We start from the raw sequence: 21917 nt of genomic DNA on the forward strand, positions 1-21917 counted from the left end.
TCCTCTGTTGGTCTTCCTTGGTCTCTTGTGCTCTGCTGGCCTCTGGATGTCTGGAGCCTGGATCTCCTCCATACCTGCTTCATGCCCTGGAGGACGGGGCTGTGGCCCCCCCACACCCTCTTCCCCGCTGTTTTTCTCCCTTTTCTTTTCCCCAGTCAAGTCTGTCCTGTGTTTAGCAAGTGAAAATAAAATAAAATAAACAATAAAAGGTGAATCAAATGGACCATTACATCAAGGCTGGGACGGTCCATTTGGTAAAGTAAATCCGTTGGGCATCTTTCTTCGCCTTTAGACAATAATTCTGATGCAAAAGAACCAAACGGGACAGGCGGAAAAAAATGCTAAATGCTGGGCAGCTGAAGCTGTTATGGGATACAGTCTAAATTTAATCTGCTGATGATTTCGCTTAGCTGACTGAAACATGTCCCAGAGCATCCACCATAGCTAGGATTACACACTTGAATTAGGATGGGGTAAGAAAACAGAAAGCCTGCAGATATACAGAGATGGTCATTTAGCTGCAGCATACAGAGAACGACGACGTACACGATTTCCACAGCCAGTAACAAAATGTAAAGCACAATGATAGACAGCATTCAACCTGTTTAAGTACTGGGGAGGTGCATTCATAAAAGGCAGAGCACTATAATCCAAAAAAGGTTGCATATTCTGTGTGATATGAAATATTTGCTGTTTCTGCAACTGTGCTGAATCAGTCTGTTAGAGAGTGCAGAAGGTGGTAATTCAATTGAATATGAATTCAATTGAATTACCACCTTCTGCACCAAATCACAACAGCAGCGATGTATATTGTGAGGTAGAGATACTACAATAATACAGAGAAAACAATCATGTGACCCCTGTGAGCAAGCACTGCGTGACAGTAGGAAGGAAAAATCCCTTTTAACAAGAGGAAACCTCCAAACGACATCTCCATGTGACCAGATGGGGGTTGGGACAGATGTTATCCCAGTGTCACCCTCCACCACAGCTGCAAATGTGTCCAGTTTGCTGGCAGGCACAGAACCAGCCTCCTCATCTGTTTATTGTCATCAACTCCAAGAAGACCAGAAAGTACAAAGGTGCTTGCCACAACAAGATGGTAGAAAATCTTCATGATTTTATTGCACACGTCAAAGGTTCTGGAGAAATGGAGTCAGATCATCCTCTTGTTGTTTGCAGCTACTGTGTTGCTTTTCCACTTCAGTCTGTTTTGATGCAGATGTGCAGATACTTAAACTCTGCACCAACTTTCTGTCTTAGGGCAAACACAATAGGTGGAATACTAATGAGGGACCGTCCCTCTTTTTTCAGTATCCATCAGTTAGCTTTCAATGTATCAGTCAACTGATTACATATTATTACATATTTATCACAAAAATCACAAAACTGGACCCTTCACCAAGATCTAGGTTTAACCCTTTAAAGCCGGTCGGAGTGGGCACGCTCTGTTTTGCGTAACTATTTTTAAATCCCGGTAGCACTGCAACCACGTGAGCTAGCGCAATAATTGTTTTTGCATATGAAACCGGAGGAGTTGTACTTACATCTTATGCCATCAGCTTGTCCTCGGTCACAGTTTCCGTCCACATATAGTTTTGCAAAAACGGCATAAAAAGCACTTGCAGCAACAAAAACATAATATTCCAGAAACACGCTTTGCCGATACAATCAGCTGTTCATAACACTTCCTATGCTGGAATAGACGTCAGCGCGAACTCTACCATGTCCGCCATGACCTGCCCGAAACTGGAAGTGACGTCATTTTGCGGAAATGTAGTTTTTTACCATCAAGGCCTCATAAGCCTATACTGGTGTTTTTAAAAGTTATGTTTGACTTTATGACTTTCTGTGTGGTTTCTGGGATGCTTAGGACTCATATTGCACTGCTGGAAATAGTTTATTTTGATGCATATGCTGCTTTTTTGCAAATTTGCATTATAATATTTATTTTTGTTTTTCCTGCAGTGTATAAAAATTGGTGTATTTCAAAAATAAAACTATGAAGACACTCAAAATAAATTTCCTGTGGTGGGAAACTATTTTGTGCAACTTTTTTGTATTTACAGTTTTGAGGGATAAGCCTCTTAAATTTCTCTAACTAGAAATATATGTTAAAAAAACAAAAACAATTTTAATTTTTTTGTAGTTTATTGCACTTTTTTGCAATTTATGTAATTACTATGCACTTAATGCATACATATTATTAAAGTCTGGGCTGTAATGGTTGTATTGATGTATAGCAACTTGAAATGCTCCCAAAAATGGCACTACAGCATGTAAACATATAATATAAGCTCTGGTGGACTTGGTTCTATGGTAGGTCTTAAAGGGTTAAAAGAGTTAAGGTCGTGATGGAGAGTTAAAACAAGACGAAATGAATGCAGCAGGGCCAGATGTCGTTCTGCAGGCATACAAGTGAAACCAGCCTACAGGCAGCCTCTAGCAACCTTCAGATTGGTATTTGTCATTATTTTTTAAAACAGCGCTACAATAACTTGCTTGGAATGAAGCCAAGTGTTAATGACTTTCTGGATCAAGCGTGGATCAAAGACTTTTTTTTAGATAAGGAACAAATTATAGCAAATACTGAATTAGCAGCACAGCTGTTCTCTGGCCTCGGGTACACACACTCTAAATTACTTTGCTGTTCTACTCTCCCCATCTCAGCGTGGATCCTAGAAAGTGCTTTAAGAGTGTCAGGCTTGGCTGGCTTCCATTCGATTTCCCCTGCGGGTCATCTATTGGCCTGGGGACGTGGCGAGCAGGAGCGCACAGCCCCGAGGTGATTAACGGAAGAGAAATGGCTGCAGCTTGCAGCATAAATCCAAAAGCGTTTCATGTGGAACATTGGTGCCTGTCAAGCTCTGAGGAATGGGTGAGGCTTCACCCAATCCAGCACTGAATACCTCCCCCTCTGTGCGTTTACTCCCACTTCACAGAGAAATGTTGCAACCCAAAACATTCTAAAGGATATTTTAAATAAACCACAAAGAATGACAAAAAGCTACATTCACACAAACAGCAGAAGAAAAAGTAACAGAGGCTGAAACAGCTACCTGCCCTGGCTGGGCTAATATTAGTGAAATCCATCTGCTGAACATCTGGCAACACCTTGAGCATCCCACTCAGGAAGTTTGACATTTAAAAGCCAGTTGTTGTTTGTCATTATATGACATTTTGTCAACTTTGCCAAAATCACAAATATGGCATAAAAGCCATCTGATGATTCTACACATGAAAGCAATACATCCTCACATTTTAACACCCAGGTCACCACGATGCTTTAGTTCACTTTAGACAACAAAAGTACTTGGATAGGTTTATGTTTTCGACTAACTCACAGCACTCACATCATTTACAACATCACATGAACAAAAGGAATTGAGCCACACTACGCCTGGACTTCATGCGCTTCAGGTCCATTAGCACTGGTATATAAAGTTAAGCACCCAGCCGTGCAGTCAGCCTTTAAACGAGACGAGGCAGACTACAGAGAGGAAGTCCTGAAGCTGGCAGCATGGTGTTTAGAGAACAACCTGCACTGAACACTAAGAAAACCAAAGAGCTCATTGTTGACTTCAGGAGACACAGCACTGACTTGGCCCCCTTTACATCAACAGGGAGTGTGTGCAGAGGGTCCACACCTTCCGGTTCCTTGGTGTCCTCATCTCTGCTGACATCTCCTGGACAGGCAACATCTCAGCGGTCATCAAGAAGGCCCAACAGCAGCTGCACTTCCTGAGAGTCCTCAGGAAGTATAAGCTGAACTCCAACCTGCTGCTGACCTTCTACCGCTCGTCCATTGAGAGCCTGCTAACCTACTGCATCACGGTCTGGTACGGCAGCTGCACCAAGGCGGATAGAGTGAGGCTTCAGAGTGTGGTCAAGACAGCACAGAAGATGATCGGCTGCCCTCCCCCCTCCCTGATGGACATTTATTCCTCCCGCTGCCTCAGCAGAGCAGCAAACATCATCAAGGACAGCTCCACCCTGGTTTCAACATGTTCAGCCTGCTTCTGCAGGTGCATCAACACAAAAACCCACAGACTCAAAAACTGTTTCTTCCCCACAGGCATAACCACCCTGAACTCACACATGCACCGATAACACAGCCCCCCCCCCCCCTCTTTTTTTTCCACCACTGTGCAATAACCCAACTGTATATACACAACACTATTTATTACTTTTTTTTTTAAAACCGGCTTGTATATTTGTACATTTTATATATATATATCTAGGGATGGGTATCGAAACCCGGTTCTTGTTGAGAACCGGTTCCCACTGTTTCAATTCCTTGGAATCGTTTGCCATTTTTGCAAACGATTCCCTTATCGATTCCAGTCGCCCCGAATGACGTCACCACGTTGCGGAGCGTCATTTACCTGGCAGGAAACACGGCGGCTCAAACGCTAAAAAGTTTGGTTATACTTTACGAGAACGGACGACAACAGGACAACTTGCAATACTTGCAAAGTAGATATTTCATTTAAGGGAGGAAACACTACGAATATGCAAAAGCATTTGCTCACAAAACACATGATGACCTTAAATGAATGTCGCTCCGGACCCGTGAATCTCAACCCAGCAGCAGCGGTAACATTTGCACGTCCTCTCCCGTTAATGCGGCAGGTAAATAATCAACTAACAGTGCAGATTATGTTAGCGCGATCTGCCTTATTACAAACCTGCCATTACTGTGCATTTAGGTGACCATGATGAGACAGAGTCTGGCTCAGATGCTGGCAGTTCTCGCTGCAGTCTACCGTAGCGTCTCCTTTCAGGCAGGACAGACGAATGTCACCGAGCAGTGACTCAGTTTGTGGTAAAAGGCTTGCAGCCGTTTGCCACAGCAGATGCCCCCGATTTTCGGTAAGTGAATGTGTTTAATTGTAGGCAGGGACATTACTGGATATTCTTGTGTAATTGCTACAGAAGAATATTTATTTTATTATTTTACATTCACAATTTTTTTTCCTGGGGACCCTGTGACACCCCATTGAAGAGCCGTAGGTTGGATCTGTTAAGATCTCACTGTTGGGTTTGTAAGGCCATGTTACTCCTAAATTTCTATCTTGTTCAAAGAGAAGATATAAAACAAAGATCTAAGCTAATTGACCTTAGTGTTCTCCTTTTTTTTAAAAAAAATAATCGATAAGAGAATCGATAAAGAATCGAATCGTTAAACAGAATCGAAAATGGAATCGGAATCGTGAAAATCTTATCAATACCCATCCCTATATATATCTTTTCCTCTGGTAATACTGTCCATATGTATATAGCGCTGCAGAACTGTGCAGGAGATGCTCTGTATCTCATTGTACATCTGTATAGTGACAATAAAGGCATTCTATTCTATTCTATTCTATTCTATTCTAAAAACTTATATAAAAGAAGGGGCTTATTAGATTAAGTGTGATACTGTGATAGAATGTCACTGTTGCAACAAGTCAGTTTATTCCCTGAAAGATTTAATGGTCAACTTTTAGTTAGTATTGCAAAATTGAAACTTTTACAAACAAACAAGCAGTTCACGTAGGTGAACAGGTGGTCCAGTTCCTTAATACAGCAGGGGTCTCAAACTTAAATGAGCTGTGGATCTGTAATCACATGTGAGTAGCACAAAAAACAAACAAACAAGAAAACACTCACAGATATTTCTGCATTTTCTTTGTTTGTTTTTTATTTGGAATATTGCGTAACAAGACAAAACTGCAAGCGTGAATGCAAACTTTGCTCCGGTATTCAACGGTTGCTATGATCGTGATGTTTCAGAGGAAAGGTTGCTCTGATGAACACTGTTGTGCTCTAACAACCTTTGAGGATTGTAAGACTTTTGGAAAGAAAGCGACGGGACTTCTTTCAGTTTCTTGAAGACTTTTCATTCAAAAAGCTTCTTCAGTTCTAAAACAAACTGGTGAAGAGTCCAAAGTATTAAAACCCTAGTGGGGCTTGTCCCCTCAGAGGGTTGTTGACCTGCTATTAATCATGTGACTCATCACATTTCCACTGGGGTGGCTGCAGTTCAGGAGGTAGAGCTGGTCATCTACTGATCGGAAGGTTGGTAGTTCATATGCAAATGATTATTATGTTTTATTTGTCAATAGTTAATACAGATGAGAATTTAAATTTACTTCAATCCAAAAAGTTAATCTGTATTTTATCAATATTTGATGTAAGGTATCATCATTAAAATTATTAAAATGTGCACATAGCTCATTAAGTTTGCACAAAATCACAAGATTCCATTATCTGAGCAAAATATTGATCCACGTCTGCAGAGTGGTGTATTTTTAGGGCTGGCATGGTTTGCAGTATTCAAGTGGGAGGGCCCAAAATGACATTTTTTTTCCCCACAGGAGCCCAAACCCCTGGCAGGAGAATTGGCTCGGAGATTGAGAAACAAAAACAAAACATGAAGTCAAGTAAGACAGCTGAAATAGGACAAAGCACCGAAGACAAAGGGAGCTCAAAGCACGACAGACATATAAGATAGAGGATGAGGTCACTAGGGATTAGGAGACAGAGGAGGGCGCCGCTGTTTAAACCACCGCCCCCTGGATCAAAGACAAATTGGGCTACGAGCTCATCTCAGAGGCCTCCGAGTCTCTACCTCTCTGAGGAGGAAGCCGGTGTCTCCCGAGCATAGAAGTGAAAAACCCAACGCTGCTGCTGCAAGAATTTAATGAGGAGGGCTCTGCACTATTCTCTGCTCAGTTTGTGACACAACAGCGAACGGCATGTAGCGATGTTCTTTCTTCTTTATTCATGCTTTCATCCCCACTGCCTACACAAGAAGAGATGGAGTGGCCCACTCAGGCTCAATGTTAGCATGCTAATGCAAAAATCACCTGCCTTGCACCCAAGCATGCTTGAACTGTACATAATGAAAAATAAACTGCTCCCTCATCATCAGTACTATTATTATTAATAGTAGTGGCAGTAACAGTGGCATTAGTGTTGGTTTGTTGTTGGGGTGCCGTTCTCACTGGGATGGTGACAAATGGACTTTTTTTATATAAATGCAGATAATGGAAGTTGCAGTTTCTCTAAGCCCACAATAACTTTAAACAGATCACAGCCGCATGTCTCAGTGGAGCTATCCACAAGAAAACAATAAGGTCTGTGTAACATTTGTTCATTTTGATTAAAGTAAAGACCATGGGTAGCTGTGAGACTGGAGCACAGGCAATAACTTTTGGATGGGAGCTGCTCATTTGACATTGCTGAGCAAAACTGTCTTTAGAATAGAATAAAATAGCCCTTTATTCTCACTGTACATGTACAATGAAATTGTGGGAAAACAGTTTCGGTTTGCGGTTTGCGTGTTGTTTAAAATGTGTGCAATTTCTTGCATTACAGATGGGAATGATGGCCAGCACTGCACGCTGCCAGCAGCCAGGGCTTGGTTACAGCCTCGGTCTCTGTATCTGAGCCAGCGGTGGCAGTTTGGTGGAGGTTTCATGATTCGATCCTATTTCTGTTGTTCATGAGCAAAGTGCCGTTTTCATCACAGCTTCTCATCATGACGCTGACACTGAGACTCAAACTGAATCCTAATCACTAATAATTCACTTTCGTTCTTGTAAACTTTGTGAATGGAAATCACTCGAAATTATTTTATGTGTGCAAACACGCAGAAGTAAGAAAGGCAGGAAGCAGTGAAGAAAGAAAATGAAAACGGCTCAACCCAAAGAGGAAAAAGAAAAGAAAGGAGGAAAGCGAGGAGGCAAGGTAGTCAAAGTAAAACCTGTGAAACGGTTATGTAAAACGTGAGGATTGGTGTCACTGTTACCGCAGATATATTAGTAACATGGTGGCAGCTGCTTCCATTCCACTGTCAGCAGGGATGACTGATGGAAGTGGAGTGAAGTGCACTTTACCACTAAAAATGAGGAAGTGTTCTGGGAAATGGCAGAAACACCCATGTGCACCTTTCACTGCTGTATCAGAGAGCTGTCACCTATCGAGCCTGACAAAAGAACACAGTATGTGAAAGTGGTGACGTGTGGCACAGTGGGGGTGGAACAAGGGCCAGTGGCCAAAGGAAACACCACCAGGCAGCCATCCAAAATGTCAGAGTCAAATCACATTGTGCTGCATCCAAAATGACAACTTTGACTATGAGGGCTGAACTCTCTGTGACTTTTCACGTGTCGTCGTCTTCTCCCGTTTTCTGGCGTCGTCAGCGGTCAGGCTTGTCCTCCACGCCAGCCGCCAGCCTGTCAGCGTGAGCTGCTGTTGCCCGAGCACAGGCTTGCACTGGTGCAGCATCTCCTTGTGCATCTTGTGCTGTCTCCATGTTGTTGTCTTCGCTCTCTTGTTTGTTTTTTTCCCTTTATCTTATTTTGGGCCTGTGTGCAACCGCAGCCTTGCAGGGTGTCGCTGCATTTACCGAACAGGAAGTGTGAGACTGGCTAATACCCGGAGTGCTTTCATAACATCAGTGAAAACGAAGCTAAATGTTTTGCTTGATTAATTCATCTTGTTGTCATTTTTAGTAACACAGCTACCCACTGGCACCTGTCCCCTCCCTGTGGCTCCTCTGCATTATCAGGCCATGCCAGTTCAAACCACCACCATCATTGCTCTGCTCAAAGACCCCTTTGCAGATCCCGCTCTCTTACACAATCACAGGCCTATTTCCAAACGTCCATTTATCTCCTAAATCTTAATGAAAGCTGTAGCCCGTAGTCTGGGGGAGAGTAACGTCTGATCAGTTTCAGTGTGCTCTTCAACAGAATCACAGCAGCAAAACAGCATTACTGACAATTCTTCTATGCTTAGATAAAGATCAGTGCACCATTGTCACTGACCGATTACAGAACCGGCTTAGTACCTCATGCACTGTTCAGGTTCTAGTGCTTGGTCCAGAGAGTTTTACTAATGAGGTCAATGAGGTCATTGGCACCAACAATATCAAATCGTCTGCTGAGAACTTTGAGCTTATTTTTGACTAGAGATTGACTGATCCGACATACAGCATCGGTATCCTGACCTAAATGACTGGATTGGATATCAGGGAGAAATAAAAAATGCAATCCGATCCATTAAATTTCACAAAAGCACCTCACAAAACTTGCGACATGGCGTAACCCAGGTCGGCGCAGTATGTGTCACGTGATAGAGCGGCTGTTGCGTGCGAGACCTGTCGGTGATCTGGAGTTCACACTGAAAGCGTTTGGAGCCTCGCTACGTGCTGCCAAACCGGCATTTCATCGGTATGAAAAAAAAACAAAACGTTTGGACCATTGACTGTAGAAAACATGGCAGACGCGACAGCTCCCCAAAAATGAAGCCAAATGTCTCTATTGCCCCCTGGTGTCTGGCTGCAGTATAGGTCATAAACCCCGCCTCCTCCATGTTAGCGGATGGGACTGGGGTCAGACTAAAATAAATTTATTCTCCTTAGATAATTTCTTTCCAAAGATTCTTTCTTTTGTTATCAATAGTTCTCATCACGCTGATTGATGTTCAATCTCCTTTCCCATAAGTTTGATTCTAATTCCTACCGCGGTGATGTTAAATTGGGGTGAGACGTCATCATAAGAGCTTTGACTGACAGCTGCAGTCATGGAGAAACTTGCGTATCTCTGTTCGGAAATAGCAGATAGAGCGTAGGCTCTGAGAGGACGCCCAGCGTTTACGCTACGAAAACACAACCGAGTGTTTTAACCTGACAGCCTGAGGTGTTCTTCAGTAAACTGGACTACCCGACAGAAGTACCCGAGGCCCCGCTGCACTTTTCGGTAAGTTAAATGTGTTTGTAAGCTAATCCTTAACTACCGTCCTTAGCTAGCTCCTGAGACCTAGCTAGCTAAGATGAGCACTCGGCTGCCAGGGTTCGTTTAGCTAATCACGCTAGCTCAGTCACTAATTACTGTTACTGTACTTTTATTACAAGTATTATACTGTAAAAGCAACAGGCTGCACCCTGCTTCAGCTCCTGTAAAGAGCTGAATATTAAATATGTGCAAACAACAGCATGTTTTCAGTCTCCACATCTGTAAAGACAGGGACAGTAACTGCGTGTGTGTATAAAACCTGCAGATAGTCAGATTAACAGTATTTTGTCTCTATCTGTCATTGATCGTGGCTCAATAGTTGGGAGTTCACCTTGTAATTGGAAGGTTGCCGGTTCGAGCCCCGGCTTGGACAGTCTCGGTCGTTGTGTCCTTGGGCAAGACGCTTCACCCGTTGCCTACTGGTGGTGGTCAGAGGGCCCGGTGGCGCCAGTGTCCGGCAGCCTCGCCTCTGTCAGTGCGCCCCAGGGTGGCTGTGGCTACAATGTAGCTGCCATCACCAGTGTGTGAATGTGTGGATGACTGGATGTGTAAAGCGCTATACAAATACAGGCCATTTAGATCTGGCATGACGTGAAAAAAGGCACATACCTTTGACGTTGTGTGACGAACTCTCTATTCCTCGTCGACACGTGAATGCAAAAACTGAGTTTTAAAAAATCTCGTGTTCGGTGATTCGAAACACAGTTTACGTGTGGATGAAAGGTCCAAATCCATAGAAACAGCTGCGTTTTCAAAAATACCCGTGTAGGTGTGACCGTAGCGTAAACGAGTTAGTAGTTTATTTTCTTACTACCTGTAATTTATTGCAGCTTACTTGTATTTGCTCAATTGTTTACTAAATGTTTGAGGTGTGAAATAAACCGCAATGGAGTTTGAAAACAAAATATGGGCGTGTGTGGTTGGAGTATGTGTTTGTGCGGGTGGGGGGGGGGGGGTTAGGGGGTGATGGGCCTGAACATTTTTCTTGTAAAACAAAGGGGGGGCCAGCAAAAGAAGTTTGGGAACCACTGGAGTCGGCTATCCCAGAGAAGTAAAGCAAGTGTGTAAGTTCATCTCTGTATGTTGGTGAAGCACGTTAAGCTTAACGACCGATATATGGAGCTCAGACGTCTGTGCGTTGTCATTGCTAAGCCTGACCGTACAATGAAAAGTTTTACTTTGAAAAGAACAACTGTGTTCCAGGCTAAACAGTTCTGTGGTTCAAAAAAAAGAAAAACATGAGTGTTGTGAAGCTGTGTTTGCATTTATTTGCACTGCTTTCCACTCTGGAAGTCTATTTATGTTCATCTTTATGTATGAAAGGGTCCATTATACAACTTGTTTGGTTTTTTTAAGTTGTTGAATATAAACATTATTTTGTGCTGATATTGCACTTTTTTTTTTCAGAACTGCAGATCTGCATAAAATTGCATTTTAAATTACTTTTTGAATATTACTTTAAACACTTAATGCAGCAAGATATTAAAAAAAACTGTTTTATTGATTATAAAAGACTGTGTCCGATTCATATCGGTATCGGACATAAAAAAGTGGAATCGTGCCATCTCTATTTTTGACTAAAAATGAATTTTTAAGATTTTATTAATAACATAAAACTCTACATCACCCCTGCAGATACAGCTGAGCTACTGACGCCTTATACCCACAGCATCTTCTATGCGTTACATTTTTCCCCATTATTCATGGTTTTGTGGTCTGCTAATATAAATGTAAAGGATTCTGCATGCAGGAATCAATGAAACACTGTGTTTGTACACATGTGTACACACATAGGGCAAGGCAATATGGCCAAAAATGTTTATCACGATATATATTTGAAAATTTGCGATAACGATATAACTGACGCGAGACAACTCCACAACTTTATTAGTGCAAAAATCCCCCATCAATTCATTTTTTACTTAAACAAGCAGCTGATTTTTATGTGTATTAACGCTATATAAAAATTTAACAGTGCAAATGCAAATTCCTTGCTGACAGTTTAACATTTTCAGTAGAAATGGGCTGAAATATCCTGAGCATAACTATGTATAATATCCACAAACGTTAAAAAGAGGAGCTTTGCAACATGAAACTGCAGTGTGCCAAATAAACAGGTCAAATACATATTTTTCAGACCATTTTGTGCACCGGATTATAAGGAGCATTAAGCAAAACAAAACAGTGGGATAAGTCAAACTTAACTCAGCTCATTCTTCTTGCTTCCTCCACTTCTGTACCATTGATTCATTAATGCTGAATTCTCTGCAGCTGCTCTATTCCCATGTTCTACTGTGTGACTGATAACCTTGAGTTTAAAATGGGCTTCATACGCATGTCTCTTAACAGGTGCCATTTTGGGGTCCTTATACACACAATACGGTAATATTATGTTGACGCTAGAGCAGGGCGATATGACCAAAAATAAAAAAAGAGGCCTCTAAGGCCGTCACAACTGCCCTGTGGCAGAGGTTGTCTAAGAGAACATTGGGAGCAACAACACCATGAAGTCCAAAGAACACAGCAGACAGGTCAGGAATAAAGTTATTGAGACATTTAAAGCAGGCTTAGGCTACACAAAGATTTTGAACATCCCACGGAGCACTGTTCAAGCCATCATTCAGAAATGGAAGGAGTATGGCACAACTGTAAACCTACCAAGACAAGGCCGTCCACCTAAACTCACAGGCCGAACAAGGAGAGCGCTGATCAGAAATGCAGCCAAGAGGCCCATGGTGACTCTGGACGAGCTGCAGAGATCTCCAGCTCAGGTGGGGGAATCTGTCCATAGGACAACTATTAGTCGTGCACTGCACAAAGTTGGCCTTTATGGAAGAGCGGCAAGAAGAAAGCCATTGTTAACAGAAAACCATAAGAAGTCCCGTTTGCAGTTTGCCACAAGCCATGTGGGGGACACAGCAAACATGTGGGGACACAGCAAACATGTGGGGGACACAGCAAACATGTGGGGGACACAGCAAACATGTGGGGGACACAGCAAACATGTGGGGACACAGCAAACATGTGGGGGACACGGCAAACATGTGGGGGACACAGCAAACATGTGGAAGAAGCTGCTCTGGTCAGATGAGACCAAAATGCAAAACGCTATGTGTGGAAAACTAACACTGCACATCACTCTGAACACACCATCCCCACTGTCAAATATGGTGGTGGCAGAATCATGCTCTGGGGGGGCTTCTCTTCAGCAGGGACAGGAAGCTGGTCAGAGTTGATTGAAGATGGATGGAGCCAAATACAGGACAATCTTGGAAGAAAACCTCTTGGAGTCTGCAAAAGACTTGAGACTGGGGCGGAGGTTCAGCTTCCAGCAGGACAACGACCCTAAACATAAAGCCAGGGCAACGATGGGATGGTTTAAAACAAAACATATCCATGTGTTAGAACGGCCCAGTCAAAGTCCAGATCTAAATCCAATCGAGAATCTGTGGCAAGATCTGAAAACTGCTGTTCACAAACGCTGTCCATCTAATCTGACTGAGCTGGAGCTGTTTCAAAGAAGAATGGGCAAAGATTTCAGTCTGTAGATGTGCAAAGCTGGTAGAGACAGACCCTAAAAGACTGGCAGCTGGAACTGCAGCAAAAGGTGGTTCTACAAAGTATTGACTCAGGGGCTGAATAATTACACACACCCCACTTTGTAGTTATTTATTTGTAACAAATGTTTGGAATCATGTATGATTTTCGTTCCACTTCTCACGTGTTCACCACTTTGTGTTGGTCAGTCAATGAAATTGATTCATGTTTGTGGCTGTAATGTGACAAAATGTGGAAAAGTTCAAGGGGGCCGAATACTTTTGCAAGCCACTGTAAGTCAAACGTTACACAACTCATTCTTCTTGTGTCATCTACTTCCATACCATTGATTCATTAATGCTGAATTCTCTCACAGCTGCTCTATTCCCATGTTCTGGACCTGAAAACAGGGTTTGATCTTTGGTTTCTATAATATGTCTGTGAAGGTTCTCAGTCATCCAGGTCATCATAGTCAAAGGAGCTTGCAAAGAAAAGCGTCTGGACTTCTTTAAGTTGCTTGAAGACGTTTCACCTCTCATCCGAGAGGCTTCTTCAGTTCTAAGGTCAAATGGTGGAGAGTCCCAGATTTAAACCCAGTGGGAGTTTCCCCCCACAGAGGGACATAAGGACCCCCTGATGATCCTCTAATCGCCTGAGCCAAGGTGTGAAACTGGGTATGGGTCACAATCAGCCAGAGTTTCGGGTGAGTTCATTGTGAAACCTGGCCCCACCTTATCATGTGATTTCCTGAGGTCAGATGGTCCAGGATGTGAGTGGGCATTAAGGCGTCTGGGAAGGGAACTCAAAACTGGATTATAGATGGCAGACAGCTGGTGTCGCAAACCACGGCCTCTGTTCAAAGATGGTCGCTCACAGTGGACATAGATGCTTCTTTCACTCCTCTTTCAAACCATCTGTCCTCTCTGTCCAAAATGTGAACATTGGCATCCTCAAAGAGTGACCTTTGACCTTTAGATGCAGATGGACAGCTGAGTCTTGTCCTGTGGAGGTGGCTCTTCTGTGTTGTGCCATGTGCTTGTGAAGTGGCTGTTTGGTCTCTCCGATGTAGAGGTCTGGGCATTCCTCGCTGCTGTACAGCAAACACCACATTGTTAAGTCTGTGTTTTGGCGTTTTGTCTTTCGGGTGAACCAGTTTGTGTCTGAGCGTGTTGCTGGGTCTGAAGTACACCGGGATGTCGTGCTTGGAGAAAACCCTCCTGAGTTTCTCTGATACACCGGCTACATAGGGGATGACAATGTTGTTGCGTCTGTCCTTCTTATCCTCCCTCGCTGGTGTCTGATCTTCTTTTCTATAATACTGAACTTATTTATGAAGGTTTGAACAAGAGAGAAAAGTGTGAAAATGTTCATGCCTGTCTGAGAACAGTGTGTAGTGAGGGGTTTTACAGCCTTAAAACATCTATAATAATTGTAAAAAATAAAGTTGGCTACTTTGCAGATTTCACCTATTGCGGGTTATTTTTAGAACGTAACTCCCGCGATAAAGGCGGGACCGCTGTATTGGATGGAGATTCACTCTAACTTCTCTCAGTCAAACAAACTGAGGCTGTTCTTTGGCAGCTTTTCCAGTTTTCAGGAGCACAGAGCTGAAATAATGATGTTTCATTCTTGTGTTCGAGGGAAATCTTTTTAGTTTCCCAGGTTCTTTGCACCCTGATCTCACAGTGATGCATGATGTGCCCGTGACATGACATTGGTATGGTATCAGCACACGGGGTATAACATCAAACTTTGGACAGAGGTAGAGGCAACGGTACCACAGTGGCAAAGAAAGGGTAGAGGAGGAATGTGCTGCTTTCTGCCACACTGAGGGCTGGTTCTCAATTTTTGACTGATTTTTGAAAGCACAGGTGTGCGGCCATGCTGCTTTTTAATCAGCAGTTCAATAACAAATGAGACTAGATTCCAAACAGGGACAAAAGCTGAGTTTTCTCTGTGTGACGACAGCTGTACTGTAGCATGTACGGTGCACGCTCAGCGCCGGTACAAGCTGAGCACGTTGTGATGTCACAGTTGGCTCATAACACTACTGGTTACCTTGGTTGATGTTTCATCCATCATCGCTTCACAAAGCTGACTTGGATCAGGCTTCACGAGTGAACTTTGTGATGAAATTTCAAAAATGAATTTAACATCTGTGTTTTAACTGTCTCATATTTTCCACATCAGACGTTTTTTGCAAAATGTTCCAGAAAAAAATTTATCGTGTGATTTATCTGAGAAAAAAAGTCACACTAACGATATAGTCTGAAAAATATCCGCTTCAGAAACATTATAACAATAATAATAATAAATTGCATTTATATAGCGCTTTTCGGGACCCCTCAATGCGCTTTACAATTCCACTATTCATTCACTCTCACATCCACACACTGGTGGAGGCAGCTACAGTTGTAGCCACAGCTGCCCTGGGGCAGGCTGATAGAAGCGAGGCTGCCATATCGCACCATCGGCCCCTCTGGCCAACACCAGTAGGCGGTAGGTGAAGTGTCTTGCCCAAGGACACAACGACCGAGACTGTCCGAGCCGGGGCTCGAACCAGCGACCTTCCGGTTACAAGACGTTGTTATGGTGATAACAGCATGGGCAAGGAGAACATATGACAGCTAACACCAAATCCTGCTAATGAGACCTAGCAAAGCAGAACGAAAGCAGCAGAGATGAGGGCTACACTGCAGGTGGAAATAGCTGCTACGGGCTGGACGGAGCTTCCCCTGAAACAGCCCCTCCAAATAACCTGACGTAGAGCTAAACCTGTACAGGAGGAAAAGAATGAAGATGTTTTGGAGCCAGCAGGACCGCTCTGTCCTTCTCCGCTCCTTACTCCCGTAGCAATGAGAAGAAAAGCCTGAACGAGTGGACTCTGCACGCTCAGCCGAGCAGACTCGCAGCAGAACAAATGATGCTGCACACTTGGCCTCCCTCACCGCATTCTACAGATATCATTAGTGCCTCTGCGCTTAATATCATTATTATTGTTATCATTATCAGAACTATTTATCTGTCGTCCCCGTGCGCAGCGAGCGGCGCACTTTCCTGCTAAAAATCAATAGTGATTTAAAGAGGATGCTTCTTCTTCTGTCCTCATTAATCTGGCTCCCGATGCCTCTCCTGCTGCTACCTCCTCATGACAAAACCACATGTACCAACCGCCTGACACCACCCTGCGCACACACACACACACACAGAGCAGTATCTTTTAATCAGTCTATTAAGGAGAGCAGGGGTGCCGTGCTGATGATAAAGTGACCCGTGAGCCGGTGTGCGTCCCCACTCCGGCCACAGCAGAGGACAGATAACAGCTCAGTGAGCACCAAGATGATGATGATGATCATGTTAGAAACCCAAGGCCACGAAGCATATCCAGCCCCATCCTAAATGTCAGCCATCCTCCTGCATTACCGTGACTACGAGGCTTGTGACACGCAGGCCTGCCTACAGTTATGAACCCGGCCCTGTGTGAGCACATCCACTGTGACAGATGAAGAGTTGGAGAGGAAAGAGATGGATGGAGGAGCAGGGGGTGGTGTTTGTGGGAAAGGTGTGCTAGCTTTACAGATGACAGCGACTGCTGTGTTTCTCCCTGTCAGCTCGCAGAGAATGCATCAGGCTAAAGGACCAACCGACCTCTGTGTGTTTGGTTAACCCGGGGCTGACGGGTGGCGCCGTGACGGGGGTGTGACAGCGCACACCACAAATGGGAAAGCAAACGCGATGCCCCGTGTCAGCGAGCAGACACCCTGCAGTGACAGCCACTGCTCTCAACAACCAACGGAGAAGCACAGCGAGAAGATGTTTGTGGCTACAAACGGCCCAGTATGAGGGCGAGGGGGCGCTGACAGCACTCAGGTTAGTTTTGCAGACATAACAGCACCGCACAACGTACGCGAGCTTCTGACGGCGCCGCTACACAGCGACTCAGACCCGCAGCACTGGACGAGTATTGTGAGAACTAGTGAACGGACTCGGGACACATCCACACTGTGACAACCTGCAGTGAGCATCACGCCATCCAGACTGAAGCAGCCAGGGATCGAACCAGCAACCTTCAAAGCTCTCGAGCCACAGCCACGCCCACTATAAGACGTGACAGGACTGTGTTACAACCAGGACGTTGAATTATTTGAATTTGTTTGCATTTTCTTATTTGAGCTCCTGGATGTGTTTGCACAGAAGCTCACCGTGTTTCTCATGTTTCGATCGTTTGCTGCTCTGTGGGGTTTCGGCTGATTTCACAGACACTGGTGTGATCCACGTTTGCATGTTTCTCCGTACAGCTAATGGAAAAGTAAGCAGCCCAGAGGCTGTCAATGCCCACACCCAGCAGGGCAGCAGCTCGTCTCTGTTTCCACTGCGTCTGTCAGCCATTCAACATCGAGCTGCCACCTTGGGCTCGCTATCATGACAGCTGCATGGGTGTGAGTCGAGAGCAGGTCAAGCAGAGACAGAGGACAGACACATATTAGCACTGTGCACACGCTCCATCCTCAGATCCACACAAAGGAGGCGGTTTGTGATTGCAGGACGCGGCTGAGTTATTGTGTTTGAGAAGACGAAGCATCAGCAGCTAATTCTGACTTTTGTCTGATAAATACGTTTCCTGGAAATGAGCCAGATGTCACACACCCTGAGACTTTCTCTTTTAGCTTCAGTATTTCCTCTGAGCACAAACTGAATCTTTGTGTTTTCAAGGAGTCCGAGTATACGTCCTCCACCAGTCGGTCCCTCTCACTCTCCCTGCACTCTGTGATCAGACTGTGATTGACATCAGCGTCTGAGATAAACTTTAACTTTCTACATCTGAAAATCCGTCAGTCGCTCCTAAAATGTCACTAGTACTGGTTTGTTCAAGCAAAGGCTACTGCTCAGTGCAGCAGTCCCAGAAACTCTCCCGTGAGTGTTTTGTGACGTCTGACACATCAGAGCTAATGTAGCTCAGCTTGAAAGCAGGCTAATACTGTCTAACACCGACACACACACCTTACCAATCTGAGCCATAGTCTCAGTAAACCTCATCACACATGGACTCTTTGCACTGCGTCTGAGCACTCTGCAACTATTTTGTTCTCAACTGTGTGCTTTTCTACTATTTTGGATTTCATATATTTCTCCTGCTCGTCATTTATTGCTGCTGTCTAATATGGTGAACACCCACAGTTTCCCTGTACACGTACAATGATAATAAAAGGCTATTTCAGTCTATTCTTTTTTAACTAGCAGCTCTGAAAACGTGTCACATCCACAGACGGCCACGGGACTTCTACATCAGCCTGGCTCCTCAGGGTGGGGGTCTGGTAAGGTGAAGGGCCCAATGGGGTCAGTGGTTTTCTTCTCATGGCAGGTTATGTGAAAAATGTGTGTTCACCCAAAGCATTAGGGGGATGTGGGGATGTGACTCAACACAGCATAAATGCTCCACTTTGAATGTGGCCGCTGGCTTCTTCTTTGTCATGTTACCTGCACACTGTGGGCTCTTCCACGACACTACAGCATCCACGCGTGCCACAGGAAAGGCCTTTGTTGACATCCCATGATGCAGGTACGTATCGGCATATACCATAATCCAACATCTTTCACACGTAGGTACACCTTCTGGTGCTGGACGCCTGCAAACAACAAAGGCTCGTTCCTTTGTTAGATATTACTGCATGTGAGTGGAGTACGTGTGAGCCTTTTGTGGCTGAGTGGGTGGTAATTACACATCAATAGCTTCTGTTGGGCCGACAGCCCGGGAAGTGTTGGATGTCTATTTGCAGCATCTTCCACAGTTGAAAGAGTGCAGAGTGGTCAAGGTCAAATTTGATTTGTGGGCTTTGTTTCTGAATGTGATCACACACTCGTCCTCGTCTACCTTTGAGAAGACAAAGAACAATCTGTGGTACAAGTATTGCTTCCTAACAAGTGAAGGTTCAGGTCCAGTGAGGGAGGTGAGGGGAAACCTGCCTCATAGAACAGCTGGAGAGGCCTAATGAAAAGACAGAGCAGGACATTTCCCACCGTTCACTGTAAAGCAGCCGTGCAGTGTTACAATCAGGTGCTGTGGGTCTGGTGTCAGCCCAAACACAGACATCAGGTCTGCCTCCCCCACACAGATTAGAGCCTCACTGCAGTGGGGCTGTGTGAACGCGTCACAGCCCCACTATCTCGCTCCAGGGTGAGCCGGCAGCAAACAAGCCATCACATCATCACATCCAAGCCAAACCGAGCCCACTCTGCTGGCGTGGACAGGTGAACCGAGTTCCTCCAGCAGGCGGAGCGCGGGTGTGCGTGAAGGGACACGAACAGGTCACGGACCAGAGACAGACAATTATTCAGTGAACAATTGTGGTCGTGTGTGGAACAGAAAGCCCGTGTTGGACGTGTGCGGATGAAACTTACCGGGATGACTGTGGGCCCCACGGAGCACGAAGGCTGCAAACGCGAGAGGTAAAATCCAGCAACAGCACGACCGCAGTAGTGTCCACATGGCAGGGATGTGCGCGTCCACATGCATACAGCACCCACGAACAACTGTTGACTCTCCGTCCTCACCGTCCACTCAGTGACCGCGCAGCAGGCAAGATGCAGGCGGACGGACCCACTCAGAGGTCCACACTATTCCCTTCTTATCATACCACTCGCGCGGACGCTGGTGTCTCCGGAAAAGCGCGCGTGTGCGTGTGCACGCAGCTCCTCAAAGCGTTCTCTGGCTCGTGTGGCTGCGGCGGTGGAGGTAGCGCTGTTTAGGCACAGGGATAGAGGACAGTCGGCGCTGGAGCAGCGGGGAGGGTCGCTTTCATCCCTCCACCCATCCACCAAGTAGCAAGCGAGCCCTACTCTGCTACACGCTTCAAACGGCCAGAGAGAGAGAGAGCGGTCAGTCCTCTGGATCCTAGCGCCGGGGAGGAAGCGCGCACTCTGAGCACACGCACACATAAGAAGAGATGTTCCATCTCCACAGCTTAGTGTATGTTCACAATTAAAGGACTCAGATTTGTCTCGGAACGAGTGCAGCGACCGTGGTTATTCAAACAAAATTAACAAAGCCTTGAAATTATGGAAGGCCAGGACTGCCGTAATGAATGAATTAAGTACACCATAATGGATAATTGCATAATGCATAATTAATAGAAATGGAAAATAATTAATTAAAACGGGAAATAATTAATTAAATAAATAAATATTTTTGACACATTTAATTAATTAATTATTGACAATTATTTAATGGTGTATTTAATTCATTCATTTTGGCACACTTGACTCCTTCAGGTCTCACCATGAATTTATTTTATCTGTCAACCTCACCCATTAAACTCAGGGGGCGGGGTTAACAATGATCAAGTCAAAATAATGCTTTGGCCTGGTGGAGATTGTTTTTAGCACACAACAACCGGCATGTGGAAACTAACAGAACTGAACTTTGAAAAACCCTGTTTGTGTCACCAAATACCGTTTTAATATTTTTTAGCTGAGAATGTAGCGGTTTAATCTTCAGATATCTGGTCGGTTTGTCAAGATGCAGCCTCTTTGCAAAAGTGCTTCGATAATTTCGGAGATGTCTGCCCAGCCCAGTCTCACGGAAAAGCGTGGGATAGACCCGCTCGCCTCCCAAGCAATCGAGCTGTTATTAGCACCGACAAAGCGCAGGCCCCAGTACGCAGCTGTAATAACCCTCGCTGTACACATTTACTGAAGCTATATTTATCGGGTTTTTATTTCCTGATGTTCGTATGTGCCATAAGTGTTTCAGTATAATTCTGAATTATAACTAACATTAAAAACATGTTTAAGGAGGAGGGAGAGCAAATAACTCCGATTCACACCCGATCTTTGGGTTTTTGTTCAATAATCAGTGTGACCTGTGTATAAACGCATAAACTTTATTAAAAGAGATAACGTTGGTGTTTCCGTCATGTAGTAACTGCTAGGTTTAACTGTACAAAGGTTGTTTGACACTATGACACATATACGGACTTCATAATGTTCGGATAATATTTTTATTGTGAATATTAATCATGAGGTCCAAATGGACCATGTTCAGCACCTCCATTTCCGAAGCCGCTGCACTGAGATGCGACCGCAAGGTAGTTGGTGCCTGTCGTGGTGGTAATCCCCAAACCAAATGGTGGACACCAGAGGTGAGGGGAGCCCCCAAGCTGAAGAAGGAGTCCTACCGCTTGGTTAGCCTGTGGGACTCCGGAGGCAGCTGATAGGTACCGACAGGCGACTCAGGAGGGGAAAGCGGTGTTCTACCTGCACTGTGTGCGGGTGGAGTGCTGCTGACTTCGACTGAGAAAATTATCGGGCGGTGGAAGGAATACTTCAAGGATCTCCTCAATCGCACTGGCACGTCTTCCGTGGCGGAAGCAGAGTCTGGGGACGAAGGAGATGACACGCCAATCTCTGGGGGCGAGGTCACTGAGGCAGTTAAACAACTCCTTGGTGGCAGAGCCCCTGGGGTGGACGAGGTCCGCCCGAGTTCCTCGGCTCTGGATGCTGTAGGGCTGTCTTGGTTGACACGTCTCTTCAATGTTGCATGGAGATCGGGGGCAGTACCCCTGGACTGGCAGACTGGGGTGCAATGTTCCCTCTAAG

The 21917-nt window shown here is 44.9% G+C and overlaps 1 protein-coding gene across 2 annotated transcripts in view; it reads right to left on the reverse strand.

Annotated features, from left to right (window-relative positions):
* The window catches only part of LOC102785259 (receptor-type tyrosine-protein phosphatase gamma-like), a 327441-nt gene extending 307268 nt beyond the window's left edge, over positions 1 to 20173 (reverse strand). For both annotated transcript variants that reach the window (XR_015719939.1, XM_087850446.1), the window contains exon 1: positions 19722 to 20173. Coding sequence is in view for 1 of the 2 variants with exons in the window: in XM_087850446.1 (XP_087706572.1) it covers positions 19722 to 19836 (115 nt within the window). In the remaining variant the exon portion in view is untranslated. The remainder of the gene's footprint in view (positions 1 to 19721) is intronic.
* Between the last annotated feature and the right edge of the window lie 1744 nt (positions 20174 to 21917).

This window comes from Neolamprologus brichardi, chromosome 13 (assembly GCF_056152115.1).
Source record: "Neolamprologus brichardi isolate AB-2024 chromosome 13, ASM5615211v1, whole genome shotgun sequence".
NCBI lineage: Eukaryota > Metazoa > Chordata > Actinopteri > Cichliformes > Cichlidae > Neolamprologus > Neolamprologus brichardi.